At 36.5% G+C, this 15,923-nt stretch overlaps 1 protein-coding gene across 1 annotated transcript; it reads right to left on the reverse strand.

Annotated features, from left to right (window-relative positions):
* Positions 1 to 1,794: 1,794 nt before the first annotated feature.
* Positions 1,795 to 15,923, reverse strand: Nudt5 (nudix hydrolase 5). Its single transcript, XM_015495207.2, has 9 exons — positions 15,826 to 15,923; positions 14,056 to 14,123; positions 9,854 to 9,903; positions 8,289 to 8,396; positions 6,882 to 6,977; positions 6,188 to 6,289; positions 4,559 to 4,567; positions 4,374 to 4,427; positions 1,795 to 2,037 (listed from the first exon to the last, which is right to left on the reverse strand). Exons 1-9 carry the CDS (start codon positions 15,886 to 15,888, stop codon positions 1,928 to 1,930), a joined length of 660 nt encoding a protein of 219 aa, XP_015350693.1. The 5' UTR covers positions 15,889 to 15,923; the 3' UTR covers positions 1,795 to 1,927.

Consider the following 15,923-nt stretch of genomic DNA (forward strand, 5'->3'; position numbering starts at 1 on the left):
ATAGAGGTTACAAGCCTCACTCCTTAAATATCACTCCTATAGGAGTGGCTTTGGAAGAATTGTTCTGTGCTGGAGTCTATCTCTGCCTTGTCTCTTCTTGATTTCAAAGGAGGAGAGTAATTTTGGAAATGATAGGAAACGTCCTTTGGAGAATCATGATACCCATGATTTTAAAAAAGATTTTAACTAAAGGGTTAGAGGCATAGGAAAAAGTTACTGTTGTAGCAAGGAGATGGAGCTAAGTCTTCACACTTAGAAGGACAGTAAACTTGATTTATAAAATTCTAGAGTCCTGTAATTCTGTCCATCCTTCAGTCTAGATAAAGATATGTATGAGGGCTGGGGCTGTATTCAGTGGTAGAGTGCTTGCCTCACATGCGTGAGGCACTGGGTTTGATTCTCTGCACCACATTAAAAAAATAAAGATGTTGTGTCCATCTACAACTAAAAGAAGGACATGTATGAGCAGCTTTTATATATATCTTAGTTGTAGTTGGATATTTATATTTATTTATGTATGTGGGGCTGAGGATTTTACCCAGTGCCTAGCAGGTGCTAGACAAGGGGCCTACCTTTATCCCTAGATCCAGTTAATTCATAGTATCCATGTTCCTTCCCCGCTTCCTCTCCATCAGGAGATGGTACTGGGGGTTGAACACGGGTGCTTTATCACTGAGCTATATCTCCTGCCCATTTTTTGTTTTGAGACAGGATCTCTCTCAAATTGCTTAGGGTCTTGCTAAATTGTTGTGTCTGGCCTTGCAACTTAGAGTCCTCCTGCCTCAACCTACCAAACCCTGTTATTACAAGGATGCATCACTATGCCTGGCCTCATCCTGACTTCTTTGAGAGGCCAAACTGAAAAGACAATTATGCTGGAGCTGTTGGAAGCTGAAAAATTAAATGGCCCTGGAACATTGGTAGAACTCTTGGGTGTTGGACTTCAGGCATGGCATGCACCAGTTATTCCCACGTTTCCCTTCAGTTTGGGCTTCAAGTATTAGCTAATCTTACTGCCTATACTTCTGGTTTGACATCATGATATTAGTGCCCCAAACCATGTCAATCTTATTATGGATCTGTTTTTTTTTTTTTTTGTAGTTCTAGATGGATACAATACCTTTATTTTTCTGTGGTGCTGAGGATCGAACCCAGGGCCTCACACATGCTAGGCAAGCACTCTAACACTAAGCCATAACCCCAGCCCTATGGATCTGTTTTCACAAGTATATTCTGAGATAAATATAGGAAATCAGATCGAAAGTATAGTGTACATGCTTAATGAAGGGCCATGGATTTTCACTAGTCTCTTCGCCTGGTATATTGAGTAGAATCAATCATTTTTCATTATCTAAAAGCTGGGTCACCTTCAGTAATTGGATGGTTATCAAGTCACCATATACTGTTTATCACAAATGTTATTCTCTATTGATTTTACATACTGTATTGCCCAGTTGGATTTCATATAACAATTCAATTAGGAGAGGCCAAAATAGTCCTATATAGGTCTCTTTCTTCAAAACTAAAAACACTAATGCAGAAAACAGGTATATACATACCCAGCAACAGAATTTTTATTTTAGATGTTGAGGGTGGAAAGATTTGCCCCAATTTGGAACTCAAGTTTGTTTTCCTATCCTACCTTTTAGATTAGGTTAAAAAAGTAGTAGTTGGGTTTAAAGAAATAAAACTTGTAGTAAAGACACCTGCATTTGTTTGTTTCCATTAATATTAGCTAGATTTTAAATTTTAAAGGTTGTAGCCTACCTGTAATTACAGTTCCATACCACCACATGCATTTTGTGCTGCTTTTATTTTATGAAAAAACTAATTTCAAATCTACATTAAACTAAGTTGAATACAAAGTCTTTGTGAAGAAGACCTAGTAGTCTCATTTACAAAAACAGGGCCAGTGTCCTCTTTGGCCTTAAAATTTCAGGAAGGGCACTTCAAATGGCTTCGTGTTTGCATGTTTCAGCGCCAGAGCATATGAGTAGACTCTGGCATCCACTGTAAGATGTTCTTCAGCTACTAGAGCTGCAGGAAGCAAAAAATATAACTTAGAAAATGCACTTAACAATGGATAACACTTTCAATATTTACTGTACAACTAGTATTTGCCTGTTCATAGGCTAGATGCTCGTAATAATATTTTCTATCTTCAGAGATCCCACTCCAAAGGAAGAATGAAGGACAGAAAAGTAGGATCCCATTCCCAGCACAAGATAGAACACCAAGGATAATGATTTTACATGTTAAGACAGCAAAGCTGTAAGTTCACAGATCCAATGGTTATACTTCATTTACAGCTCTGGGTTTACTCTTCTGAAACTCCAAGGTGATGATTCTCCCATCACCGGAGGGTGCACATTTCCCCTTGGCAGGCTGAAATATGTGCATGTTAGGCCTGGAAGAATACTACCAAGAATGTGTTCTCAGAATTATAATAGGCCTTAGTGGGAACTTGTTTTTCACTCCAATGGAGGATGTCAGACTTTGAACGTGTAGTTTGCCTAGCCATTTTTTGGGGAACAATCTCAAAGATAATTTGATCCTTGAAGGCAGGGATCATGTCCTACTCACTTATGTATGGCAGATGCTCAATAAGTGTTGAATGCTATTCTTTGTGGCAAACTGATCTTAAAATACCTTCCTTACACCTTCTCAAATGTCCCTTGTTGAATACATTACTTGATTACTGTATCTACTAAGGTTAGGCAAACTGGTTCTTTCATCTTTTTCTCTCTTCCTCCCTTTCCTCCTCCTTCTCTTGCTCTATTTTCCCCCTCTTCTAAGATCAGAAACAAAGGCAAATTAGGTGGGAGACAGGGCATAGAAAGACATTTTTTAAAGAGGATATTCTCTTAATGGAAGAAAGAATAAAAACTGATGGTGTGTAGCACTTAAGCACTTGGATGCCAAGTGTTTTGCCTACATTGTCCCATTTAATTTTATTCATGCCTCCTCAGAGGTAGAGGCTATTATTATTCATGTTTTAAAATAAAGTTTAGAGATCAAGACTTGTTTGAAGTCATAAATAATCAGCTGAGCCTCAAATCAAGTCAGGAATGTGCAACTATGAGCTGTATTGCCTCTTTATTTATTTAAACTGAGGATTGAACCCAGTGGTGCTTTACCTCTGAGTTGCATCTGCAGCCCTTTTTATTTTGTAGTTTGCTTAGGGCCTTCCTAAGTTGGTATGGCTGGCCTTGAACTTGCAATCCTCCTGTCTCAACCTTCCTAATTGCAGGTATTATAGGCATGAGCCACCATTCCCCTCTGTATTATATATTAGCCACTGACATGGCTTTCTCAGAATGGTATCTCTCTTTAATATGCTATGATTATTTTGAAGTCTGTTTTTAAGATCTTGAGGTGGTTTCTACTTTAGGTCTAGTATTTTAAAAGGTAAAGTAGGGACAGAGGCTGAGAGTCTGAATTCACAGTAGCTTTTGAAAGATACCCACTTTACCTTTCAAACCAGTAACAGACATTTCAGAGTGATCTGCTTTGAAGTGAAATTGTAAGCCACTTGTAGTCATGGAAGGAAGAGACACTCTAAAAAGCTTCTGAGCAAATAATGCTTCAAGTTAATGTGTGAAATAATTACTTAAAAATTGTAGAAAAAATAGGTATCAATTTCCTGAACTATAACCAATAAAATATTTAAATTTTGAAAAGGCTCTCCTTTGTAAATGAGCAGAAATCTACCCAGCCGGCACAGAGTACTCCTGGAACAGCCCTTGTCATGTCTGCATTAGCAGTATCGCCTGAGGCAGTTATATGAAGGACATCTTTCCACATAACAGAATTTTTACAAAATCCCTGTAAGATGGACTGGCCAAGAGTTACAGAATGGAACTACATGACCAGTGATTTAAAAAGGGTCACACAGCTAGTTAGTTTGGTTCATTATATCAGTTTATCATGGTATACAGTAGATACTACAAATATTTGTTGAAGAAATATTGTTAAATTCTCCTTTAACTTAACATCCTGCACAAAGAACCATCCAAGACACAGTTGAGGGAAAGCTAAGGCATATCCATTTACGCCTTTGCACTACTATGGAATAAAGATTGAACAGAATAGTTTTGGCTAGTTTTGAACAGGAATATAATCTTAAAACAATTTTGTAGGGGAACAAAGGCCCCTACTAAAGGCTTTCACTTGAATATAGAATGTTTTGCTTATATTCTAAAATTCCATGCCAGCTGGAAAAAAAATTACTATATGTCAATGGCAGTTTTCACAATGGTTTCTAGGTATTGGACATTAAGATAAAGAAATGGGAGTTACTTTTAATACTCATTTGCTAGGGATGGGGCCAAGGAAAATAGAGAAAGTTGGGTAATAATCTTAAGGATGCTTACCATCAAGTCTATTCAGCAGGTCGTTCTTTGGTAAAGAAATTACTTCCACAAATTCTAAATAAACAAAGTTCAAATGAAAACAGAGCTAAATAACAAGAGCCCACCAAAACAACCCAAAATGACTGTAGCGTCATCACTATACTAAGCCATACAAGTGGTCAGCAACTGGAAGTCGAATAACATACCTCCATCCCCTGAAAATAAACAACAGAAGGAGAACATTTTAGCAAGACTGCAAGGGTAATACCTTGGAAAACTTTTAATAATGTAAGACATATCAAAATGGCTATTTAACAGAGACCTGATTCTCTACCAACTTTAGTTATCTCATGACAAAACAAGTTCCAATAGTACAAAGTTATTATTCTCTAAATCAAGGGCTTAATAAGAAAATTTAAAAGCATATTCTATAATGTACATATGTAGATGTAATATCTGTATACTGTGGTAAAATATACATAAAATTTACCTTTCTGGCCATTTTTTTTTTTTTAAGGGCATGATAGTTTATTTTAAAAAATTGTACCACACTAATGATGACCACCAGCATACATATGATAATGGATTTTCTCTTGGGTATCAACATTGCATTGCAGTATTTTTGTATACTGAAATGTTTCACTAGGACCAAGAATGTTAAGAGAATAAAGATCTTAGATGAAAATGGACACTAATAACTTTGGTGTTCTAACCCACAGAATTAATTTAACCCCCTATGAATCAGTGATGTAATGTTCAGAACTATCTATCACCCCAAACAGGAACTTGGAACCCATTAAAAAATAATGGATAATTATTGTAATCTCTATTTTCTGTGTCTATTAATTTGTTTGTTCTGGGTACTTCATAGAAGTAGAATCAAATAATATTTGTTTTTTTTGTGTTGGGCCCATTTCACCTAGCACAATGTTTCTAAGGTTCATACATGTTGTAGCATACCACACCAAGTTTTTTTTATGATAGCTGAATATTCCCCTGTGTGCAGAGACTACATTTTGTTTATCCATTCATCTGCTGATGGACATTAGGTGGTTTCCACTTTTGGCTACTGTGAATGATGCTGCAGTGAACGTGGATGTACAAGTATACAAGTCTCTGCTTTCAATTCTTTTAGGAATGGAAATGCTAGATCTCATAGTAATTCTATATCTAATTTTTTGAGGAATTGCCAGACTGTTTTCCATAGCATGTTATATTTGCAATTTAAATACTAAGCATTTAAAATTAGTTGCAATTAAACACTGAAGCAGGAATAACTAAAAAGGGTAAGAAATTATAAAAATTCCCATTCATACATGATTTACTGTGGTATGTATATAAATACTCCCTTTAAGAGGTGGAAGAGAGGACATGGAATTGAAAGCTTGACCCCAAACTTGATAAATATTTTAGAACAAAGAATATCCTAACACATTCTCTAAATATAAAACTCATAAGGAATAGTTGATAAACATCTGCCCCTTAACAATACTTGTCATTCTTACAATATACGGGAATACAGAAATCAAGGTGGTGTTGAAGTTTCTCACTTTATATTTGGGCCTGTAGCTCCTTTTACTAAGTGGGAATAAACTTCATATAAAAAATATAGAAATGTGTAATTTAACATTTTAAATAAAGAATAAAAATCAATCAAATGAAAGAAAAATGCTAAACTACCCAAATTAGGAAAACAGACGAGAATACTAAAGTACCTCTAAAAGACTATGATGCTTTGAATGGAAGATTATGATTCATTTAACAAAAGAATTTAACAAATTAAAAGGATACTTAATGCAATTCAGCCTCCTTCAGCATAGCCAACACACACTTACCTGGCTTTGGCTTAGGTCTTACATTTTCTGCATCATCTCCATTGATGGTTACTGTCACGATGTGTGTGGTACAGTTTGACAAACCAGGATCCATACATACAACTATGGAGAGCAGTGACAACTCATCTTAAGAAACCAGTCAGATGCTTTAGTCCCTTTTCTCATTTGTCTTACTACTTAAATATCCTAAGAAGACAGGCTGGGGATTCATAGTTACAGAATTGATAAAGCAATATTACAGTTATATATTCAGTCAGTACATGCTACGGGACTGCAGAGTATATGTATAGTAATATATTTCACACACATTTCTCCCATTTTCCTCAGAGTTACTGAGTCAGGTTTGGTTAAGTCTGAGGTATTAGGTGGAACTGCCTAGTTACAAGAAAAAAGGATACTTCTAGTGAGGAGTGTGGCACATGGATGAGGTGAGAAAGTACTAAAGGTTAGAATGGGGGAAATTCTGAAAGGCATCTAACTTTCATGATTCTCCTCCAAGTTCAGGTCCTTCTTGTTTCTACCTGCTTTCCTGAGGAGACCAATTATAACCTATTCTCTTCAGTGAATTAGTTGAAATAACAGTCACTTGCATTCTGAGTATAAAGAACATCCAAATAACTGATCCCTTTATACAGAGGAATCTAGTGATTTTCAAGATACTGTCCAAAGTGAACACCTGGCAAGCAGTACAAACCTGGAGAACATTCAGCAACGTCGCCCTTATAGCCAGTTTCTTCCTCCAGTTCCCGAAGAGCAGCAGCTTCTGGGCTTTCATTGTCATCTATGAGACCTGGAAGTCCAGATCACTTATAAGATGGGATAGGGGAATTCAATTTCTTTGCAACTTTTCATTCTTCTAGCATAGCTCAGTTGTTAGATGAGTCAGAGGACCATGTAAAGTGGTTTTAAAGATAAAGCTGACTGGAATTTAGAACTTAAAAGAATACATTCCTCTTATTTAGATCTGGATTTTTTTCATGACGATGATATATCAACAGTCTTTTTGTAAAGCACAGTGTTTCTAAGGAAAAGTGACTTGGTGGTCGCTAAATGGCTACTTTTGGGAGCCAACTATGTGACATAGCACAAAAAGCAGCTTTATCTATCTTGCCTTTCTGTCCCACAGAAAAATACTGAGGTCTTATAATTAAATGCCAGAAAGGAGTAAACTGAAGGCTTGTGGACTTCAGATGACCATTATGGTTATTGTGAGAAGCAAATAGGACAAGTGGGAGGAGAGTGGCAATTCAGATTCTTTTGCTTGAATGGAATAAAACAATGTAAAGAAAAAGTGAACTGCAGGTTACTCAGTTACTTTGAATCTTATTAATTTCTTTAGTAAAAGGGCAAGTAAATGAGAAATGAAATAGTTCTCACTGTATGTTACCATGAACTGGGCTTTTTCTTCTTCTTCTTTTTTTTTTTTTTTTTTTTTTTGGTGGTGGTTATGAAGATTGAGCCCAGAGCCTCATGCATGCTCAGTATGCACTTCACCACTAAGTACACTCCAAAACACAACACTTGCACCATTAATGACAAGTAAATAAGAGTTCATCTTTTTAGACAGGGATAATCCAATAAAGTCCTATAATAATATAATGCACTAAATTTTGGATTGCTTTAATTACTGTATAACTGAAAAAATATTGAAATTAAGAAAATTTCCTTCTCCTGTTTATAGATGGTAGATCAAATTGTCTTTTTCATTTATGGTTTTTTGGAGTTCAGTCTGATCTGCTTATTACTAAATTTCTTATCAGGAGCAGATTGCTAGTGACAGGAAATGAAATAAGTTGACAAAGTAAGGAACAGTAATTACTTAAAGAGAGACTGGAGAGAGACACTGCAGAGAGGTGGATGGGATGGCATGGAAAGGTGGGCCATAGCACCCTGCCTCACATCATCTTCTTGGATTCAGTGGATCACTGGAGTGCGGCTGGTGGCCTGGTAGAGCCTCCCAACAGAAATGGTTCTGTTTTACTTAAAACCACATGGACAGATGAAAAGGTGTTAAAGATCTAAGCACTGCAGTTCTCAGGCACTGCCCTGCTCAACAGTCCCTGAGAAGGAACATGATGTTTGTTCCTTCTCAGCTACTCACCTGCTGGGAACTCTAGGCAATAGCCGCCCATTGGTGGTCGGAACTGTTTAACCAGAACAATACACTCATAATGAAGAGTTCTCTGGAGCACTGGGATGACTGCTACACCTGTCACCAGGAAATGAAAGCAAGGTAATCTCTAAGAAAGGTTAGCCTAGACCAGCAATTTGCTCAGAGCAATCCAACTAAAGCCCCAGACTTCTGCATCCAGAATCTACTCTGAATTTCCCAGTAAGCAATAAGAAATTAACTTAAATCTTTAGTGTTGGCAGTTAACATTGGAACTCTCATTTAAAACTGTAATTAAAAAATAATCAGGTTTCTGTGCTTGATTTTTTAAATAAAAAGCTCATTTTAACTGTCACTTTTTTTGAGAGAGAGAGAAGGCCTACCTATGTTGCCTGTTACCCAGGTTGGCCTCGAATTCCTGATCCTCCTGCCTGGGCTTATAGGTGGATGTCACCATGCCCACCTCACTTTCTTAACAAATAAAACCAAACTGAAACCAAGTATTTCACATAGCATCAAGGACATGAAGCTTCAGTCTACACGGACCTCTAGGCAGAACCTTCACTCACTGTGCAGCAGCTGGACCACTGTGAGTTAGTGATCTCCGTGCTCCTGCAATTCCATTAAGCAAGAAACCAAGTAAATTCCACTGCTTCTAGTGTATGCTAACTAGACTGGTTATATAACAGAGTAAAAGGTCTTTCCTCCCAAGTAACTTGGCCTTAATCAAAACAAAACTAAAAAACAAAAAGCCCCTGGGTTCTGGAAAATACAAACCACCTGGCAGGAGGACTTGGCTCCTTTTAAATGCTTTTGCTTCAGGTAAGAACAAGAGTTGCAGCAAAACTACTCAGCTTATAGTAAAAATAGACATCAGAAAAATAAAAAGGAAAAATAAGAAAAGACCTACTTCCCCAATGCCAGAAATAATTTTCAGGATTGTTTCTGAGGTCTTTGCAGTCAAATCACTCATGAAAGGAGAGGAAAGGTGAACTGAAAAAACAGTCTTTTCCCAATTCACATTAACTTATAAAGCAAGGGGCTGATAGGCAAGAAGCTGTGCCAAATCATTTTACCAAGCTGAGGGCTCTCACCTGGATCTTTGAACAGCAAATATAGACACAAAGGGTGGCTTTAAGATTTATATTTGGCTATAAAAATATGTACACCTCACCTAAAAAATACCGTTCTGAGCTTAGAAAACAAGAACCAGAAGTTCTTTATAAAGAAAGCTTGATTTAAGTGGGTGCCAGCCATGGCAACTCATTGAGAATCCAAAAAAAAAAAAAAAAAAAAAAAAAATCTGAGGATGTAGGGATGTAGCTCAGTGGTAAAGAGATCCTGGGTTAAATCCCCAGTAAAACAAAACAATACAAAAAAAAAAAAAAAAAAGCTTTATTTAGTTACATAGAACTGGAAAAAAAAAAAAAGGAGATTTTTCAGGTAAAAGAACATAACTGAATGTAACTCTTTTCTCTGAGATTTTGGTTATATTAAATACTCTCCTGCAATTATCTGTGTAACTTTCTTTATAAAGAGAGTTATAAGACTCATACCATCAGCAGACTGTCCTTTCCTGGTTGTACGTTTCACTGTTTCCCAAGTTCTGTTCAGACAGAGACGATGAAAAAAACTGTTAGTGCTAAAGGAGAATGTTCTCAGGTTTCCATGTATAACCAGAACTTCATAAATGCAACACATGCAAATATCCTTATGATACTGACCAAGAAGACCAAGACTATAAAGATCTGTTATTTAAAAAGCCAACTGTACTTAGAGTTTCCAAAATGATCAAAGAAAACCATTGCCACCCTACACCTAACCCTCTGGGCACCATCTAACAGAAAGCCTGCTAGGCACTTGCTTTGCCACTCTCAAAACACTTCAGTTTGGATCATCAGTCTGCAGGTGAGCAGGGCAGCTGGTGAGTGCAGCTGTGAAGGCTGTTAAGCAGTGATGCAAAGTAAGCCCCAGGAAGATCCCAGCCTTGTCCCATGCACAATGCCAACTACTGACATTATTTACATAGATTTTAAAATATATGACCTAAAGTACACAGTTTAAGAAAGTAGAACTTTCCCCTTTACTGAGGAATTATTAAATCGAGGTAAGTGCTCTATTTTGCATATGTGAAGTTTTGTCTAAGGGGGAAAAAAATGGTCCCTATAGGGAAAAAGTGGGGTAACAGCAAATTCCCGCTCCCTTTTATGGCTTTACTCCTTGTTAGATATCTGTTCCTGGCTATGTTACTTCAGGTTTTGGTAACGTCTGTACTAATCCACTTCCTTGACAGGAACATTGAGCAAACTATATAGAGAATGCAGTAACTGAAAAAATCATGCTGTTTAAAGGGGAAAGAGCATAACAGGAAACTTCTCCCTTTATGCTCTCCTCCCGTAAGTAGAAAAAAAAAAAAGGTAAAAAATGGGAGTGGAGAGGCAAACAATTTTAGATCTCTTCTAAAGGAAGTGAGAGATCTGGGTGGCTCTGGGAATTGGAATAAGAAAAGAGTCAATATCTGCAGCCCAGTAGTAAGGGTTATGAAATGTACTATTATGAGAAACCCTCTTGCTCATACTTTTTATCTAGTGGTCCCCAAGGTTTGGACCTTGCCCCATTTCTATAAAAAATTTTCTGATATTTAATCTGGTTTAAAAATAAAGGAAAAAAACCCTGTATATCTTTCAGCATCATACCCAAATTCTAAAAGGCAAATGTGTGTAAAAATGAACCCATGAAAATAAAGACTACTATGACAACTCACAGCAGCCCGACATTCCTGTTAGTAGCAAGAAGCCAACCAACAAGCAATTTCTGATAAGTAGGTAATACAGGTTGCAAGAGATAAAACACCTTTTGGCATAGCTCCCTCTGCTGCCTCTTAAGGTTAGTCCTAAAGACTGAAGAAGATAGTGCTGGAAAAAGCACTGAAGGTCCCATCCCAAATACACTAGGAATAAGGGAAACAAAAAGAGTAGCATCATTATAGTGGTCAAGATGAAGTCAATAAGCAGTAATGAGCCACAAAGTTTCAGCAATAAACTATAAGATGTATTTTTAAGAAATACTAGAACAACAGTGTCCCCAGAAGAGCTCTAACAATTTTAAAGGGACTCTCTTGAGAGATTACTTTTCAATGGGAGTAAGAAAGTCTTAATCTCTACTTGCATGTGAGTTAAACTAAAACTACAATCTCCTGGAAAATGTTTTCTCATTTCTAAAACCTGGGAACAAATACATTATCTCAAAAATCTCTTCTGGCTTTAGAATTCTGTTTCCATGAGGTTGGATGGTCACAAAGGATGACTCCAGCACTACCCTGAATGTCAATGTAGGGACTTACTAACAGTATGTCTTTACACTTCTAAAATTAATTTCATATCCTTTCTTCTGTGAATAAGACAGTGGACCAAAATAGCTGCTATTTTATCTTTTCTGCATATGCTTTTATACCAGATAATAGAGAACACATTCTTATAAATTTATAGAATGTGGCCTACTAGAAAGTTCAGAGATTCTGTCTTTAAAGCTTGACATTCCAGTACAAAAATATTAATGGTTTATATAAGATCTCATCAGAGGTCAGCAAGACGACTTATATGATGAAGAATGGAAATAAACATGTACAATTAGGTTGGTAGAAGATAGGGTCCACTCCCAAATTATTGAAATAATGTAAATGAGATCTAGACTTGAGTATTCTGAAGAAAATCCCCAAATTACTCTGGTGTACATTCCTAATTAATTGTTGGAAGGGAAGATGACTAGCAAGGTGAAGAGATAGATGGCATAAACCAACACATATTCTTAGACTAATTAGTGTTAATGGTTGCATTTTGTGTTATAAACTTAATTTTATAAGAAAAAGAGAACCATACCATATAATATATTGGATTCCAATGTCTGTATATACTTTCGCAAATATAAATACATTTGAATATACTGTGCTCCCTGAAGCCTTGCCACATTTCTGTATTGGGTTTGGCCATATCCCTTACCTTTTAAAATATCAAATTCACTTAATATTTTAAATATTACAGTCTTCGAGGATGATAATGGCATAGTGTGTTAGCTTTCTTACTTTTGGGTTTTGAGTCAACAGTGCAGTATAAATATCTTAATGTTTCCTCTAGCTCTCCAACACCAGGTCTTATTAATGTTTTTTTGCTAATTTACTAGATCTAATCAAAAATTGTTCAAATTTGCGAATCCATATATTTTCTTCACCTTGATGACAGATGTGTCTACCCACAGAGAAGCTATGTATTTTTATCTGATCACTTAACAAATGAAATTTTTATAATAATGAATATTAATCATGTAATCTGGATAAATCATGTGATTTAATTTTCATATTTTGTTTTACTTATTATGTTTCATTAGGTAAATAATCTATTTAACTTTTCCCATTTTACTAGGTTTTCTTCAAATATACCATAACAATTAGTTACACACACACACACACACACACACATATTTGCAGTGCTAGAGCTTGAACCTAGGACCTCGTGCATGCTAGGCAAGGGCTATCTATATACCTGGGCTACAATCTCCAGTCCAGCCCTAACTTTCTTTTTTTTAATAGTAAGGAAGCTTGAATCCAGGAATGCTCTAGCACTGAACTATATCCCCAGTCCTTTTTCATTTTGTAAAATTTGAGACAGGGTCTTGCTAAGTTCCTGAGGCTGGCCTAGAACTTGGGATCCTCTTGCCTCAGTCTTCCAAGTAGCCGGGAATACAGGTGTATGCCACCACACGGAGATTTTTCTTTTTTTTTTGGTGGGGGCGGGGGTACTGGAGATTGAACTCAGGGGCACTTGACCACTGAGCCACATTTCCAGCCCTATTTTTGCATTTTATTTAAAGACAGGGTCTCACTGAGTTGCTTAGCACCTCACTTTTACTGAGGCTGACTTTGAACTCACGATCTTCCTGCCTCAGTCTCCCTAGCCGCTGGTATTACAGGCCTGTGCTACTGTGCCTGGTACTGGGAATTGAACTCAGGGGCACTCAACCAGTGAGCCACATCCCCAGCCCTATTTTGTATTTTATTTAGAGACAGGGTCTCACTGAGTTGCTTAGCACCTCACCGCCTTTGCTGAGGCTGGCTGTGAACTCATGATACTCCTGCCTCAGCCTCCCAAGCAGCTGGGATTACAGGCATGCACCACTGCACCCAGCCTCTTTTAACTTTTTAACTTTTAACTTTTCATTTATAAATCTGAGTCTAAACAAGAGATAATTTTCTCAGCACATTCTCAGAAGTGGATTATTAACTATTTGCTACAACGAGTGAAAATATGCATTATGATATGGGTTTTTCTTCCAATTTACATTCTATGAACAAGGTATAAACATCTAGGTATTACCTTAAAACCAGCTATGTTTTGTTTTCTCTTTAAATTTTTCTAATTCAGAGATTAAAGTATTGGTTTTACAAGTATTGTTTACATGTATTGTTAATTATTCTGCTGTCTTGGCAACTAAATTAGGTTTGATATAAAAGTTTAGTTCCACACTAGTCTACTGCGGAAAATGGTGTTAAAATAGTTTCCTGATTAGTTATTGTAACAAATTTACAGCCTAATTTTATTCATAATATCAATGATCCAAACATTCTAACAGTGGAAAAACATCTTCATTAAAGTTCTTATTTAAAAGTTTATAATGAGGAAAACATAAAAAAAAGTTATGTTAAATATTCAACAGAGATCCAGAGAACCAAGATACTGATCAGTTTATAAAAGAAAACGTTTACCTAGTTTTACCAGTAGGATCCATGTAAGTTGTTTTTTCAAGCTTGACCCATTTTCCTTCTGAAATTAACTAAAATGAGATCAGATAGTAAGTTGGGAAACTTTCTAACCCAGTTGGTTTTTTATCTAAACGGTATTTTTTGTTCAGATTTTTGATATGTAGTCCCCCCACCTCAATAATCATGCTTCCCTCCCAATAATTTTGGGCAACTTTTCATTTCAGAATAAATATTCAAAGTTGTTTTTCCTAAAGGCTAGCTCTGATTCTCTTTGGAGTTTTTGAGGTATTATTAAGAAGTGAAAATAAGTGACAGTCAAAATGGACAGGAAATGGGAGCATGGCTCAGAGGAAGCATGTGCAAGGGCTCTGGTGTAATTCTCAGCACCAACAAGTAAAAAAATTGAAACTTCTGGGATGGAGGAAGTGGGGGCAATTAGATGGGAGCACCAAGGGTAAGAGGTCTTCTGGGATACTCCTACTAAAGTTCTATCCTCTCATCTGGGTATTAGCTACATAGGTGTGTGCGTGGGTAAAATTTTATTAATGTATTTTCCATAGATGATTATACTGGAAAGCTAATTGTGGGGAAACCAGGTCCAGGATTAAGTTTCCTACCCTGACATGTGATCTGTCTACCCAATCTAAGACAGTCCCTGGGACTGTTCAGGCTAGCTGTTTGAGTTTTGGTTACAAGGACTAACTTACCTATGACACTATACTGAACCAAGAGAGTTTCACTGTATACTTAAAGCAGTAGCCTTTTTCTTACTATCCTATCTTTCACTTCTTCCCGGCAGCAACCTAAAAATTATCAGCAGATCTGTTCACAGACAACGGAAAAACTTTTAAATAAAAAATAATTCCAGAAAGGTGCCAAGATCAGAATTGATGAAGGATTTAAAATTTATCCACTGCAATCGTTCCTGCAAGAAGAGTTTAGTAAAAAACTAAACTGAATAACATACAAGACAGACTTTAGTTCTACAAAGTCAGTGGAATTTGGACTACAACTAACAATTTAGGTTCCTTTTTTTTTTTAATATGTATATTTTAGTTGTAGTTGGACATAATATCTTTATTTTATTTATTTTTACGTGGTGCTGAGGATTGAACCCCAGTGCCTTGCACATGCTAGGTGAGTGCTATACCACTGAGCCACAACCCCAGCCCCAATTCAGGTTCTTAAACATACATGTTGGATCACGAACAGCTAAGATATGATAACTAAATATGAAATATCAAAGTTTTAAAAAAACCCACATAGTTTTGCCTTTCTATTCAGGGAAGTAGATTATTTTAATAAGAATTAAGGATTTTCTATTAAGAGTCAAAATCTACTTACAGTCTCATTTCACCCATACATATAACTAAGAGGGATAAACTATTGCTGTCACATAAGAGCAAAAAGTACTTGAACTAGAAGATTTAAGGAACGACTATCTCCCAGATTGACAAGTGAATTATAACTTTGGGGGGAGAATATTTGGAATGTTGCCTTTGAATCACTTTTTTAAAAACTCTATTCCCACTAATGGCCAGAATTGCAGACTCTGGGAAAGGACTAACCTGTGTTTCTCATTTGCTAGCAAAACAATAAAACTTCTTTTTCCTTAAAAAAAAAAAAAAAAAGAAAAAACAAAGTGCCAAAGCCCTAAAACGAGAGTAGAAGAATGTTTAAAATTATCCATCTGCAACAACAAACAACATAAATACTTCTCTTAAATTTAGACTTATGTGGGAAGGGAAAAGGAAAGTGAAAAACAAATTATACCTCCTCTGAAATAATAGTCTGTTTGGTATTCCGGGAAGAATCTGTTGGTTCTTGGTTCTCCATTTTCAATCCAGCTAGTCCTCAGTGAGAAGTTCCCG

Source organism: Marmota marmota, unplaced genomic scaffold (genome assembly GCF_001458135.2).
Source record: "Marmota marmota marmota unplaced genomic scaffold, marMar, whole genome shotgun sequence".
In the NCBI taxonomy this organism is placed as follows: Eukaryota; Metazoa; Chordata; class Mammalia; order Rodentia; family Sciuridae; genus Marmota; species Marmota marmota.